Source organism: Hyperoodon ampullatus (assembly GCF_949752795.1).
Source record: "Hyperoodon ampullatus genome assembly, chromosome: 7".
In the NCBI taxonomy this organism is placed as follows: Eukaryota; Metazoa; Chordata; class Mammalia; order Artiodactyla; family Ziphiidae; genus Hyperoodon; species Hyperoodon ampullatus.
In genome coordinates this window covers 90,417,617-90,434,056 of record NC_136920.1, presented here as the reverse complement: position 1 = coordinate 90,434,056, position 16,440 = coordinate 90,417,617, and the positions used below count along the sequence as shown (strand labels likewise).

Here is a 16,440-nt window from a genome sequence, read left to right as displayed (position 1 = left end):
ATGTGTGTTTTTCAGGTAAAACATCACAAACAAATCTACTCCATATAATTGAGAATGATCTAAGAAATTCGTGAAATTTTTCTTATCAAGTACATAGTCTTTCCCTCAAATCTGAACAGTTCTCTATCCATTCAGTTGTGTGAAGGAGGAAACTGTTGTGTGAAGGAGGAAGCTGTCAGTCAGAAAGGAGAACAATCTATAACCCAGTTGAACTCTGGTTTCATTTTCTTGTTAGACTTATTTTGACTGACATCTGGTTGTTCCAGATTTAAAGATAAACGTAGAAGAGATATATTTGCCTTGCCCACTGTTAGATCACCAAGAGAAAATTATAAGCCTTCTGAAATTGTTACTGGCTAGGATAAGGGCAAATTATCATTTATAAAGTTAAAATATTCTCCTACCAGGATCAACTCTGTGCTTTGTGACCACCTAGAGGGGTGGGATAGGGAGGCCGGGAGGGAAACGCAAGAGGGAGTGGATACGGGGATATATGTATATGTATAGCTGATTCACTTTGTTATATAGCAGAAACTAACACAACAATGTAAAGCAATTATACTCCAATAAAGATGTTAAAAAAAAAATTCTCCTACCAGGAATTTCACTTCCATGTGTTTGATATGTAAGTGACTTGTTTGTATACTTGAAATAGAACTCACTATTCTGTATTAGACTACCATAATCTGCTAGGATTGCTCCAGATCTTTCACAAAAACTCAGCTTAGTGTCATGAGCATATTGCTTTCTCTAGACCATTTATATTTGTATTAATTTTTCTTTTTTTTCAGAAAGCACTTTGTAGGAAACCATCATTCACCAGCATAAATATAGGGATAAGAGGAGAAATGCCCTTTGAGGTCCATCAAGGTCTTTTTTTTTTTTTTTTTTTTTTTTTTGCGGTACGCGGGCCTCTCACTGTTGTGGCCTCTCCTGCTGCGGAGCACAGGCTCCGGACGCGCAGGCTCAGCGGCCATAGCTCACGGGCCCAGCCACTCCACGGCATGCAGGGTCTTCCCGGACCAGGGCACGAACCCGCGTCCCCTGCATCGGCAGGTGGACTCTCAACCACTGCACCACCAGGGGAGCCCTAGGTGTTTTAACTCTTGTAGATTACCAGAAACTTATGGAAGATCAGGTAGAGAAATGTAAAGAGTAGAGGAAAAAAGATGCCTTGTTAGAACTATGCACAGCTAATTAAGGATGGGTTTAACTATTAAGATTATAATGCCCAATAGTTGTTTTTTTCTAACAGTTTTATTAAGCTATAATTCACATACCACACAATTCACCCACTTAAAGTGTACAGTTCAGAGGTTTTTGATATATTCACAGGGTTGTGCAACTGTCACCACAATCCAATTTAGAAGATTTTCTTCACCCCTGAAAGAAACCCTGTACCTGTTAACTGTCACTCCCCAGTCCCTCCCTGTCCCTACCCCCAGTACTAAGCAACCATTAAACTACTTTCTGTCTCTGTAGATTTGCTTATTCTGGGCATTTCATATAAATGGAATAATATAATATGGGGTCTTTTGTGACTGGCTTCTTTCACTTTGCATAATGTATTCAAAGTTCATCCACATTGTAGCATGTATCAGTACATCAGTATGTCACACTTAGTATATCTGTTCATCAGTTGATAGACATTTGTGTTGTTTCCATTTCTTAGCTTTTATGAATAATTGTGCTATAAGCAGTTTTTACATGTTTTTGTATGGACATTCATTTCTCTGGTTGTGGAATTTCTGGGTCATGTATCTCTATGTTTAATATTTTGAGGAACTGCCAAGGTGTTTTTTTTTTAATTAAAAAATTAATTAATTTTAAAATTTATTTTTGGCTGTGTTGGATCTTCATCACTGTGCGTGGGCTTTTCTCTAGTTGCGGTGAGCGGGGGCTACTCTTTGTTGCGGTGTGCAGGCTTCTCATTGCGATGGCTTCTCTTTTGTGGAGCACAGACTCTAGGCACGCGGGCTTCAGTAGTTGTGGCTCGCGGGCTCTAGAGCACAGGCTCAATAGTTGTGGTGCACGGGCTTAGTTGTTCCACGGCATGTGGGATCTTCCCAGATCAGGGATCGAACCTCTGTCCCCTGCATTGCCAGGCAGATTCTTATCCACTGTGCCACCAGGGAAGCCCCTGCCAAGGTGTTTTCCATCAACAATGTATGAGGGTTCCAATTTCTCCACATGGTCTTCAAAACTAGTTATTGCCCGTCTTTTTTATAGCCACCTTAGTGGGTGTGAAGTGGGATCTCTCCATACTTTTGATTTGTATTTTCCTGATGAATAATCATCTTGAATATCTTTTCATGTGCGTATTGCCCATTTATATATCTCTCGTGGAGAAAATCTGTATTCAAATGTAGTGCCATTTTTAAATTGAGTTGTCTTTTTATTATCAAGTTATAAGAATCCTTTATATATTCTGAATACAAGTCCCTTATCAGATACTTGATTGCAGGTATTTTCTCCCATTCTCTGGGTTGTCTTTTCACTTTCTTAATGCTATCATTTGCAGCACAAAATTTTTAGTTTTGGTATAGTCTAATTTATCTATTTTTCTTTCGCTGCTGTGCTTTTGGTGCAGTATCTATTAAGCCATTGCTTAATCCTATGTCTTCTAAGAATTTTATAATTTTATCTCTCATATTTAGGTCTATAATCCATTTTGAGTTAATTTTTATATATGGTGTGAGGAAGAGTTCTAACTTAATTCTTTTGCATGCATTCTTGTTTCTACCTGTAACAGATACATTTGGTTGGTTTTTTTTTTTTCCATTTTTGTTTGTGTGTTCTTTAGGAACCTGACACTGAGGAATCTTCATCTATTATGATAGATAAGAAAGGCAAGAAGAATTTGTCTTGGGGGGACCAGCAGGATCTCCTTTTTGAAGACAAGGATATACCTTTCAGCACAGTTCAGGTAAAGCAGAGTGAAAGGAGATAGTATAATAGAAATTAAAGTAATTATGATTTGGACTAGAGATGCCAGTATTCTTGTACTAGTTTGGGACTGTAGATTTAGGTTCTACTGAGTTGAGCAAAGACCATAATTTTGCATTTTATTTTAGTAATTTGTTTGACTACCGTATCCTTTTAAGATTATTTTAGGAATCTCGCAGAAAACCCAGTGTTGCTGCTGCTTGGCATTCTATATTTGATGTTTATGTTCACCTTTAGAAAGTACAATTCAAAAATCCATTATTTGCTGTGATGGAAGAGGAAGAGGTAAAGCAGTTACATCAGGATGTTCTGCCAGAAGCCCAGGATTATCTTCCAGAAGCCCAAGGTGACCTGCTGCAAACCCAGGGTGATTTGACAGGAGTCTGCAGTGTTGAGCTGGAAGCCCAGAGTGTTGAGCTGAGGCTCAGTACCCAGGATACCAAGCTGGAAGGCCAAGCTGTTGAGCCCAAAGCCCAGGCTGTTAAGACCAGAACTCAGAGTGTTATGCTGAAGGATCAGAGTGTTGAACTAGAAGATGGGAATATTGTTTTGGACGTCCAAGATTTTCTACTCCAAAACCAGGCTTTTCTACCCACAGACCAGCATATTCTTCCCAAAAACCAGAATGTTCTACCCAAATGCCAGGACCAGGATTTTCTACCCACAGACCAGCATGTTCTTCTCAAAGACCACAGTGTTCAACCCAAATGCCAGGACCAGGATTTTCTACCCAGAGATCAGGTAAAATAGAGTGGAAAGGAGATATAACAAAAAGAAATAAGCTCTTTAAGGCTTGTAGTGGGATTTGCAAGGACTATATTGCAGCTGATTTGGAGAGCTATAGTTGGAACAAAATAGTTTACTGAATGATTTATCAAATAAATGTCCAGGGTTCTTATTAAGTGTTAAAATATTAGCAGCAGCAGATTACCCCTGTCTGGACAATTTGCTTTTTAAAAAATTTTCTTCATTAGGGAAAGTATTTTTTGCAGCCATCATCTGTTTTGAGAGCTGAAAGATGGGAAAAAAGAGTGGCCCACAAGTGTCCAACAGTATTTTTTACCCAGGTTCCAAGGTCAGCCCTCCACCAGAGATCAGGTAGACCAAGAGGAAGAAGAAAGGGATCAACAGGAAGTAAATTACTTAGGGTTGTGGCTGGGTTTATGGGGAATAGAGTACAGTGTGTTAATTTATTCTATAAGATGTTCAATTAAACTCTGTTAACTCCTGAATTCTCAGTGCAACCTAAAGTATTATTGATTAACCTGTCTTTCTTAACTGAACAATTGCTATTTTATATTTGTTCTTTTTTAGAAAGCAAATTTGAAGCCGCCAGCATCAATTATGATAGGTAGGAGTGGGGGAGAGGTGTTTCCTCTGGATGTCCATCAGGATCTTCTACACAGGCATCAAGATCAGGCCTTCATCAACAGCAAGGTAGAGAAGAAAAAGGAGACCATCAGGAACTGCATTGTTTGGATTTAGTTTGGAACTTTCCAAGATTGTTCTTAGCTAGATTTCAAAAAGTATGGTTGTCTGTTTTATTCCATAATGTTTCACATTATCTGGAATTGAAAAAATTACTGTAAGGCTCCCAATAAAGCCTAGAATATTATTGCTATCATGTTACTCCCACTGAACAATTTACACTTTATGTTTTTTTCTCTTTTAGAAGGTATGCTTCAAGGAGTCATATTGTGATACGACAAATGAGAAAGGGAGAGAAGACTTTTCTCTGGCAGGTTATCAGTATCTGCCTCCTAAACTTCAGGACCACGCCTTCATCAGAGATCAGGTAGAGCACAATCAGAAAGAGATAGATAGGAAATAAAGTAACTGGATTTTATACATTTTCAACAACTGGTAATGTGAAATATAGAATCAGATCCTTGTTCAGTGAACTGTATCAGTCAAATCAGTTCTGTCATTCAGAAGGATGATAAATCACATTCATATTCTTATTGTGGAATCAGACTATTTTAATTTACTAAGATTATGCTATAACTTTTGCTGAAGCCCACATTATTACCACAAGCATACTGCCCTTACGTGAGTATTATAGGAAGAATTAGCAGATCCTAAATTACTTAAAATTTGGGGGGGGGTTTGTCAGACTATTCTGTACATGTTTGGGGATTAAAAATTAAGATCTATAGAGTTGGGGTAAAAGTATAACATCCTCGTTCAAACCAAAGTGTATCAGAATATCCTCATCTGGTACCATTTCCCTGGAGTTCTCACTGAAGCCTAGAGTATTAAGATTAGCATGTTGCCCTGGTTAGACGACTTGTTTTCTGTTTTTGTTGTTTCTTTTGAACATGTTTCTGAAGCAACTGTCATCTTTTATGAGAGAAGAGGGAGTGAGAGATGAATTGACTCTGGGTGTCATCAGTATGTTAAACCTAAAATGCAAGACCAAGCCTCCCCTAGAGAGCAGGTAGAGCAGAATACAGTGAGAGCGCTGTCTACTTTCTAAAAGAGTAACAGATGAAATTTCTTAAGATTTGGGCTGGAGCTTGCCAAGCTAGCTAGTATGTAGACTACATAGAATTAAAGCTTCTAGAGTTAGGCTAAGAGTATGATGTCTTCATTTATTTCAGAATGTGCCAGATCTAAAGAGCCCAGGTGAGAAAGCATACCTCTGTCATTTGGGTTAAATAAGAGATAGGTTTTATATAACGTTGATTGGATATCCGTAAATTGTTCTTCTTAAACTCAAGTCCTTCAGCAAATTTGGCTTTTGACATTTAGTCTTATACATACTGAAGGAATTCTACTCTTGGCCATCTGAAGCAGTACACCAAAGCCAGACATCAAATTTGCAAACCAATTATGATGAAGGAAAAAACAAGCTGTTTGCCACTCAAAACTTCCTAGACTTCACCACTTCTAGTGTTTCTGCATGGAGTTATTGGGGACATCGAGTAGGAGTACTTTGGGAAAGGACACAAGCTTTTTTCCTGGCTTTACCTGAGAAAATGCTGCAACATGATAAAAAGATTGCCTTGTTGCCTTATCTTCTTCCAAATGTGTTGTTGAATAAAGAGTTGCCCCGTGCAAAAAATGAAAAAGAAAAAAAGTGCCAGAATAATCTGGGATTTGCTTTAAAATACTCCAGGAGGGGCTTCCCTGGTGGCACAGTGGTTGAGAGTCTGCCTGCCGATGCAGGGGACACAGGTTTGTGCCCCGGTCTGGGAAGATCCCACATTCCGCAGAGCGGCTGGTCCCGTGAGCCATGGCCGCTGAGCCTGCGCGTCTGGAGCCTGTGCTCCACAACGGGAGAGGCCACAACAGTGAGAAGCCTGCGTACCGCAAAAAAAAAAAGAAAAAAAAAGTTAAAATATTCCAGGAAAGAAAGTGGGAGAAGAGATGGATGAAAAAACATGATGTTGCTGGGAGGGACAAATTGGGAGATTGGGATTGACATATACACACGACTGTATATAAAATAGATAACTAATAAGGACCTACTGTATAGCACAGGGAACTCTATTCAATATTCTGTAATGGTCTATATGGGAAAATAGTCTAAAAAGAGTGGATATATGTATAACTGACTCACTTTTCTGTGCACCTAAAACTAATACAACCTTGTAAAATCAACCATACTCCAATAAAAATTAAAAGAAAAAACAAAAACAAAAAACATGATGTTGCTAATTGTTGGTGCTGGGTGATAGGTATCTTGAGATTTATTATACTAATTTTTTTCCCACTTTTATGTATGTTTGGAAATTTTATATTAAGCACACACATGCACACCTCTAATTGTTATATTACCCTCCCCTAGTATCATTATTTCGGGGTTGTCACTGAAGTGTACAGTATTGTCACTAATCTATAATTTTTGCTTAGACAATTAGTTTTGTGTTTTGTTATTCCTTTAGAACAAGTGTATCAGGCAGCCCTCATCTTTTGAGAAATGGGAGACTGAAAGACGAGTTGCTTCTGGAGTGCCATCGGTATGTTTCACCTGGTATTCAAGACCTAGCCTCTCCCAGAGAGTAAGTAAAGCAGAATATAGTGAGAAGTAAGTAACAGAGAGTAAATTCCTTAGGTTTTGGTTCAAGATTGACAGGACAAAGTAGTAACTGTTTCAGGGGTTTAGTGTTAAGGTCCATAACAGTGGGCAAAGATATAATGTCCTCCTGTTCTGTGACCATTCTGCCCTGTTAAAACTACTTCTGGCCTCTTCACTGAAGCTTTTACTATTGCCCTGGCATGATGCTACCGCTTGGACAATTGATGTTCAGTGTTTGTTTTCTCTTAGCACAGGAACTATGGGCAGGCCTCACATAATATGACAGATGAGAGATGGAGAAAGGAGTTACTTCTGGAGCACCATGAATATGTTTTACATGAAATTCAGGATCCAGGCTCCACCAGAGAGCAGGTAGAGCAGAGAGAGTATAGTAAAGTGTAAGCAGCAGAAAGTCAGTTAGTTAGAGTTTGGTATAGACTTGCCAGAGCTATGCTACCAACAACAACGATGATGATGATAGTGTTATCTCTTATTAATATTATCAAAATGTTATTAATATTATTAAGACTAACAGCTTAAATTCATTAAGCATTTACCATAGCCAGAATGGTTCTAAAACTTTGTATCCATTGTCTCATTTAACTCTCACAATTACCCTGGGAGATGGATACTATTATTATCCTTGTTTTATGGATAGAGAAACTTAGGATTGCTTCGCAGATACAGTTAAGATCCATCGTAGTGGCAAGAAGTGTAATGTCTACTTTTATGCCGTAATATATTAGACTATTCTGACCTATTTAGATTACATCAGGGGTATCGCTGCAGCCTAAAGTATTTTTACTACCATTACGTCACTGCTCACGCAATTTGGTGAATGCATTTGTATCTTTCAGAGCTTAAGCTCCATACGGCAACCATCTGCTGGAACAGCTGAAAGATGGCAAGCAGGTTTGCTTCCGGCCAGCCATCAGCATCTTCCACCCAAGCGCCAGAGAGAGGCTCCCAGCAGCAGACAGGTAAAGCAGATTGTAGAGTATGAGCCCTGGAGTTAGGGTTGTGGGTCCTACTGAGCTGGGAGCAGTAAGGCTGAGCAAAAAGCAGATTATGGGTTTATTTCATAGTGTGTTAAACCTAAGATTACTCACCGAAGCCTAGGGTATTGTCAGGAGCGCTTGTTGCCTATTGGAAAAATTGTATTTTTTACATGTATCTTCTTTTATTAAAGGTGTATTTCTGGTGGCCCTTGTCTTCTATGGTGTGAGAGGGAAAGAAATAAGTGGTTTCTGGGGGGAGGGATCAGGAGGATCTTTCACCAACAGCCAGGACTAGATCTCCATCAGTAACCTGGTAGAGCATAAGGTAGGATCACCAAGAAAGAAACTATTTAGAATTTGGGCTGGAGCTTGTTAGGGTTATATTGCCTAAGTTTTGGTGTATTGATTTAAGATCTGTAGTTTTTCAAGAAAATGTCACAGTACGCTGGCCTACTAAGATTTTTCTATGACTTAACTGAAGTCTAGTTTATTCCCACTAGAATTTTAACCATTGTCTGGATAATTTCTGACTTGTGGTTTCACGTTATTTTAAAGACAGAGCCTTCAGGCAACCAGTGTTGTTAGAATATATGAAAGAGATAAAGAGAAATTTCCTCTTGGCTGTTTTAAGAGAGCAGAAAGAAAAGGAGGCATAAAGGCAGAATTACGGATTTGGGCTGAGGTTTTTAGGACTAAACTGCAGCTCCTCTGTTATTTTTGGTTTGGGTCTCTTAAGATTGGTCTAAGGGAAGGCTGTCATGTTTTCTTCTGCATCGCCGTTTATATATCCTGAACTATGCCAGGCCATTTTCTACTTCAGCTCTTCCGCTTTTTTTCCCCCTCTGCTTGGAGAGTCTTCTCTTTTTTTCTTCACGAAGCTGGTCCCTTCTCATCCTTCACGTTTCAGCTTAAATGTCACCTTTTTAGAAAAGGCTGCTCTGACCACCTGATCAAGATTAGGCCTCCCCTCCTCTGTTTTTCCTCTGTCCCTGCATTCTGTTTGTTTCCTTCTCCGTAAACAAGACAGTTTGTAATTATTTACTTATTTACATGGCTTCCACTAGTCTATAAGCTTTATAAGGAGAGGCACCACACTTGTTTTGTTTACTGGAGTGTGGACAGCCTTTAACATGGTGCCTGGTACCTGCTAGTTTCTTGCTAAATTTGTTTAGAAAGAATTAGTCAATCAAACACTTATTGAGCACCTGTCTGACGTTAGCCATTGTTTAGGTTCTAAATATCAAAGATATAACTGTGAACAAGACATAGCACTCAAATTTCAGACAGTCTAAAGAAGAGAGACTGACAAATAAGTGATAATTTTGAAGCAACGTAATTAGTGGTAGAGGATGCATAGGGCATTAGCTGAGCACAGAAGAGGGGTGCCTAATCCTGACTGTTTAATTGAGGGTGCAGCTTTGGTAGTCAGAACCTCTTCTTCTTGTCCTTCTGCCATACCAGCCCTGAAAATCCTCAACCCTGGATCCGTCCTTTCACCTTTTAGGCTCCCAAATAATCCAGCCTTATTGGAAAAAAGCTCTTTACTAGTGTAGATTTATACACATTCATCCTTACGGTTTATAGTCACAGCTGGGTCCCCAGTGCTGCCTAGCTTTTTCCTTACTTGCCACCTATGGCCCACACTGATAATTCTAACCCTTAAATACTCCTTAAAGTTCCTGCTGCACCCCCATACTCTCAGACTTTCGATAAAAAAAAAAAAAGAAGCCATCATGCAATAACTCCCTTGACCATTTACTTTTTTGCCATTCTTACCTGTTCCTACTAATCTCAGAGGAAGAGATGTCTTTCTTTGGATCCATATTCTGGATTCTCTTGCCATCTTTTCTTCTGGGTCCAATTTTGAATATTATATTGTGAGACAGGTTTCTATTAAAATCCTCTGAATAATGTTGCATATTTTTGTTTGTTTGTTTTGGCAAGCAGTCAACCTGGTTAAATTCAGATTATACGTTCTTTCTCATCTTCTGTGAACAGTGGCTCCAATGTTAGTTCAGTTCTCAAAAAGCCTTCATTATACTTCTTTAAGTCCATCCCATGCATGCACAGCTCAGGGGTGATTCTGGGATGTGTGCCAGTTCATACACAGAATTAAGGAATCCACTTTTCTAACTCATGCATCTTTTTTTTTTTTGCGGTACGCGGGCCTCACTGCTGTGGCCTCTCCCGTTGCGGAGCACAGGCTCTGGACGCGCAGGCTCAGCGGCCATGGCTCACGGGCCTAGCCGCTCCGCGGCATGTGGGATCCTCCCAGACCGGGGCACGAACCTGTGTCCCCTGCATCGGCAGGCGGACTCTCAACCACTGCGCCACCAGGGAAGCCCCATGCATCTTTTTTTAAAATTAATTTTTATTGGAGTATAGTTGATTTATAATGTTGTATTAGTTTCTGCTGTACAGCAAAGTGAATCAGTTATACGTATACACATATCCACTCTTTTTTTAGATTCTGTTCCCATATAGGTCATTACAGAGTATTGAGTAGAGTTCTGAACTCACTCCTCTTGAGGATACCCACCCCCTATACTCTCCAGATACCAGGGGCCACATTTCCTGGAATTTTTAGTTACAGTCAGTGAGAGAGAGAGGCTCAGAGTGGGCTTACTCCTTGGCCAGTGCTGGAAGTCCAGTTTTTCTTACTTTTTTGAAAGCAGAAAGTTTCATTTTTATTATAGCAAAAGTAAATACAAATAAACAAAAAGAAAACCCCCCCAAAATTCCAGAGATAACCACCATTAGCCTTTTGCTATGTATTGTTTTCAGATTTTCTCTATAACAAATAAATAACTTTAAAAATAACAGCATTATTGAAATATACAATCAATTCTCTTTATTCATAGTAGTTATGTTCTATAAAGTTGCCATAAACACTGAATTTTAGTGAATACTGAACCATTCATTGCTCAACTGTTTTGTGTGAATTTCTGTTTAAAGACACCTTATTTAATGTGTGTTGTTGATTCATTAGCATTGTAGTCAGGGCCAGTGTCACTATAGCTCGTGCCTGAACGAAGCTTATCAAATATATGTAAATATTTTCTCCATAAGGCACATCACAGCCTTCTTATGCTTAATAACACTAGGTAGTGCTTCAGCACTGTGCTTGAGGGATGTTTTAAATAGCAAAATCAACAAAAAAAGCACAAAAATGCAAAAACCTTTGCACCAAATGTACCTTGAAAGGGATACTTGTTTACAGTATGAAGGCCCAAACAAAGGCAGAGCATCACCGTGTTCGACCTCAGCTGGCAATGTGTACAACTGATGATTCAGATTTTTCACAGCTCTGTGCATGTCTCCAAGTGACCACAAAAGCACTGTAAGTATTCATTTTGTGATAACAAATACATTTTAGCGAATAGGCAAATTCACAAATACTATAGCAGTATTCAAATAATGAGGATTGACTACTTTATATTACCATACAAGTAACCCATTTAAAGTGTACAATTCAGTGTTTTTACTATATTCAAAGGGTTGTGCAAACTTTGCCACAATTGGTTTTAGAATATTTTCATCACTCCCCAAAAGTCATACACCCATTAGCAGCCACTCGCTCCCTTTTTCCCTTCACCCTGATCCCCAGCCCTAGGCAACCACTAATCTACTTTCTGTCTCTATAGATTTGCCTGTTCTGGATATTTTGTATAAATGGGATTGTGGAATGGCCTTTTGTTACTGACTTCTTTCACTTAGCTTAATGTTTTCAAAGTTCATTGACCTTGTAGCATGTAGTAGTACTTCATTCACCTTGTAGCATGTAGTAGTACTTCATTCTTATTCTTATTGGATCATATTCCATTATATTCATATAGCACGTTTTATTTACCCATGCATCAGCTGATAATAATGCTGCTATGAACATTTGTTTATAAGTTTTTCTGCGATATGTGTTTCCATTTCCCTTGGGTATATACCTAGGAGGGGAATTGCTGAGACTTACAGTAATCATATGCTTAACCTTTGAGGAACTGCCAAACTGGTTTCCAAAGTGGCTGCGCTATTTTTCATTCTCACTGGCAGTATTATGAGGGTTCCAGCTTCTCTGCATCCTCACCAACACTTGTCATTGTCTGCCTTTTTAATTACAGTTCTCTTAATGGGTGTGAAGTCATATCTCATTGTGGTTTGGTTTACATTTACTTGATGATTAATGATGAGCATCTCTTCACATGCTTATTGGCCATATGTATATCTTCTTTGGAAAATTATTAAATCCTCTGTGCAACTTGTAATTGGATTATTTATCTTCTAATTATTGAGTTATGTGAGTTCTTAACATATTGTACATACAGGACCCTTATTTGTTTTGTGATTTGCAGATGTTTTCTCCTATCCTGTGGGTTGTCTTTTCACTTTCTTGGTGGTTTCCTTTCCTTTGCAGCACAGAAATTTTTAATTTTGAAGAAGTCCAGGTTACTTTTTTTTTCGTGGCTTGTGCTTTTGGTGTCATATCTAAGAAACCATTGCCTGATCCAAGGTCATGATGATTTACTCCTGTGTGTTCCTCTAAGAATTTTATATCTCTTGCATTCTGCAAGGTCTTCAATCCACTTTGCATTAATTTTCTTATATGGTGTTCAGTAGAGGTCCAACTTCACACACTTGGATATCCAGTTGACCCAACATAATTTGTTAAAAAGACTCTTTTTACCCATTGAATTCACTCGTCACTCTTGTCAAAAATTAGCTGATTGTAAATTTAAGAGTTTATTTCTGAACTATCAGTTCTATTCCATTGATCTATAAGTCTATCCTTATGTTAGTACCACACTGTGTTGATCAGTGTAGCTTTGCAGTAAGTTTTGAAATTGGGGAGAGTGAGTTCTCCAACTTTGTTCTTCTGTTTCAAGGTCATCTCAGCTATTCCAGGTCCCTTGCATTTTCGTATGAATTTAAGGATAATCTTGTCAACTTCTACAAAGAAGTCAGCTGAAATTTTGATGTAGATTGCATTAAATCTGTTGATCAATTTGCCATCTTAACAATATTAAGTCTTCTGATTCATTTAGATCTTCTATTTCTTTCAACGTTTTGTAGGTTTCAATGTATACAATTTACACTTCCTTTATTAAATTTATTCCTAAGTATTTTTGATGGTATTTTATATGGATTTTCCCCTTAATTTCATTTTCAGATTGTTCATTGCAAGTACATAAAAATACAATAGATTTTTGCATACTGATCTTATATCTTGCAACTTTGCTGAAAGATAACTTTTAAGCTAAAAAGATAAAAGTAATTATAATTTATTTCTAAAAGTTAGAGATCATAATTTGAGCCATATAATGTCCAAGTAAGTGTACTAAGTTATGTCAACAGGCTTTTCTAATAATTAGGGGGGAAATAAGCCCTAGTTTCTTCCCTGCCATGTCAGTTGATGGCTATAATATTTTCAAGCTTTTATTCTCTAAATTCACACCTTTCAAGAATATGTATAAATTGAAAATGATTATAGATTTGAGATGTTAAGGGATCTATATCCTGGATTCAGTCACAAGCACACACTCATGATAGAGTGATTTCAGGTGATCAATTTAGAAGGACTTTCATTCTGAACATTTTGATCTGTCATTAGTTCATTCTCTTTTTTTTTGGCTGCATTGGGTCTTCGTTGCTGTGTGCTGGCTTTCACTAGTTGCGGCGAGCGGGAGCTACTCTTCATTGCAGTGTGCAGGCTTCTCATTGAGGAAGCTTCTCTTGTTGCGGAGCATGGGCTCTAGGCACGGCCTTCAGTAGTTGTGGTGTGTGGGCTCAGTAATTGTGGCTGCGGGCTCTAGAGCACAGGCTCAGTAGTTGTGGCACATGGGCTTAGTTGCTCCATGGCATGTGAGATCTTCCCGGACCAGGTCTCAAACCCATGTCCCCTGCATTGGCAGGCGGATTCTTAACCACTGCACCACCAGGGAAGTCCCCATCCATGTTTTTGACCTGGATATTTTCTTTTCTTTATTGTTTTTGTTTGATTAATTTCTTTCTTTTATTCTTTCTTAAAGCTTTATTCTTTTATATTTGTTTAAAAAATTTTTTTTATCCAGTTGAGCTCAAGATTGCAGGAGAAAGGAATCAATAGATGAAATTATCAAAAGCATACATAGGGCTAACTTTTGGCAATTTTGTCTTTGTGTGACTGGACTTTCTAACAGGTTGGTGGTGAATATCAATCAGGATTGAACACTGAATTCCAAACTCCACTGGCACTTCAGTCAGGAGTAAGTCAAGAGGAAAACAAGAAAGAGGTATGTAGTAATAATGGCTTTTGGACATCAGTGTTTCTACTATAATAGTATATGTGAGATTGGAAACAATTTGTTGTGTCCTAACACATTAAGAGCTAGTACTACAAATTCCATAGATAAAGGCACAAAAGTTGCTTGACTCATTTTAATATGTTGAACTTCTCTTCTAAGCTTCTAGGATTTAGGGTACCTTGATGTGAAATCGGAGAGGTGATCCTAGTGAGTTTCTTCTGTTAGTGTATATTTGCCATAATAGCTACTTTAAGGATGAGTTTTAATTTGTGACTTCCTTTTTTTCCTTTTCAATCTAAAGTTAGTTTAAATGAACAGTTTTTAACACTGGCCATGCACCAGAATCAGACATGGAGCTTTTTTCCAAATACAAATGCCTGGACCCAAAGCAGATGTACTGAATCAGTATCTTAGGTAGTTTTGGGGCATCTGTGTTTTAAAAAAACACCACAGATGATTGTGATGTATCCTCAATATTGAGAACTGTTATTATAGTTTTAATAATTTTTACCAAAAAGACACGAGCTACTCTAAGGACAAAAACATGTCTGTGTGTATACTAGTGCTCTTTGAGTAGCTTGTGCCCTTAAAAAGAGAATATATAAATTTGGAAGTATGAACAGATCACATACAGGGTAGTAGCATTTGCCTTTTTTTTTTTTTAATTATTTATTTATTTATGTTTGGCTTCGTTGGGTCTTTGTTGCATGCGGGCTTTCTCTAGCTGTGGCGAGCAGGGGCTGCTCTTCCTTGCAGTGCACAGGTTTCTCATTGTGGTGGCTTCTCTTGTTGTGGAGCATGGGCTCTAGGCACGTGCACTTCAGTAGTTGTGGCACGTGGGCTCAGTAGTTGTGGCTCACGGGCTCTAGAGTGCAGGCTCAGTATTTGTGGTGCACAGGCTTAGTTGCTCTGCGGCATGTGGGATCTTCCCGGACCAGGGCTCGAACCCATGTACCCTGCATTGGCAGGCAGATTCTTTTTATTTATTTATTTATTTATTTATTATTTTTTATTTTTTTTTATTAGTTTCTGCTTTATAACAAAGTGAATCAGTCATACATATACATCTGTTCCCACATCCCTTCCCTCATGCATCTCCCTCCCTCCAACCCTCCCCATCCCACCCCTCCAGGCGGTCACAAAGCACCGAGCTGGGCAGGCAGATTCTTAACCACTGTGCCACCAGGGAAGCCCCAGCATTTGCTTTTATTATACTTGTTCCCTTTAAAAGTATGATGCTCAGATATTCCTCAATCTTCCCTCCCTCCTCCCCACCATATTAGGCTATGCTTAGAGTGTGGTTTTGTAGTGTGGTTTTAATTTTAAAAAGTTAAAGTGACGTTGTTCTGTTATAAAATACCTCTTACATTCTTTCTTTGGCTCTGCTTCTGTAGTACTTAATACTTGGGAACACAGAGTAAACATAGTATGCATCTTATCATATTAAATATAATCATTTCCTCAAGGGCAATTGACAACTGACCATGCTAAGTGCAAACTAAATTAGTACTTCTTTCTCTGATTTGTCTGTTACATCTAATAGTTATGTGCTTGAAAATATAAATCTCTTGCTATATGTGATACTATCCTGAGTCACCATAAATAGAAGGAAATTAAGGACTTAAGTCCCTGTGACTTTTGTGTCATATAGTTTTCTTGTTTATGGCACAAGGATATTTTCCTTTCTTGGAAAGTCCTCTGAGAGCGGAATCTTAACAATTCTAACTTCTTTTCTTTAGCGTCAAAAGCAGTACCTGAGATATAGACGACTTTTCATGGATATTGAAAGAGAACAAGTGAAAGAACAACAAAGGCAAAAAGAACAAAGGAAGAAAATTGAAAAGTAAGTTCTTTGATCCTCATTGTGAGCCTTAAATTACCAGTTAAGATGATTTTGGAAGCTAGGTTTTAGAAATAACCAAGCAGTGGTTTTACCTTCTTATCCGTAGTGGAAACAACTATTTTTGATCTGGGTCGTAGTATTGAAAGATGGTTACGAGCTATGTTGTTGTTTTTTTTTTTTTGCGGTACGTGGGCCTCTCACTGTTGTGGCCTCTCCCGTTGCGGAACGCAGGCTCCAGACACGCAGGCTCAGCGGCCATGGCTCACGGGCCCAGCCGCTCCGCGGCATGTGGGATCTTCCCAGACTGGGGCACGAACCCATGTCCCCTGCATCGGCAGGCGGACTCTCAACCACTGCGCC

At 38.7% G+C, this 16,440-nt stretch overlaps 1 protein-coding gene across 1 annotated transcript in view; it reads left to right on the top strand.

Annotated features, from left to right (window-relative positions):
• Positions 1 to 16,440, top strand: part of CCDC15 (coiled-coil domain containing 15) — a gene marked incomplete at its 5' end in the record, with an annotated part of 62,925 nt that overhangs the window by 12,987 nt on the left and 33,498 nt on the right. The window contains 9 exons of the mRNA XM_079708008.1: positions 2,804 to 2,926; positions 3,184 to 3,687; positions 4,261 to 4,383; positions 4,619 to 4,741; positions 6,834 to 6,908; positions 7,217 to 7,339; positions 7,825 to 7,947; positions 14,133 to 14,225; positions 15,977 to 16,080. Coding sequence (XP_079564134.1) covers positions 2,804 to 2,926; positions 3,184 to 3,687; positions 4,261 to 4,383; positions 4,619 to 4,741; positions 6,834 to 6,908; positions 7,217 to 7,339; positions 7,825 to 7,947; positions 14,133 to 14,225; positions 15,977 to 16,080 — 1,391 coding nt within the window. The remainder of the gene's footprint in view (positions 1 to 2,803; positions 2,927 to 3,183; positions 3,688 to 4,260; positions 4,384 to 4,618; positions 4,742 to 6,833; positions 6,909 to 7,216; positions 7,340 to 7,824; positions 7,948 to 14,132; positions 14,226 to 15,976; positions 16,081 to 16,440) is intronic.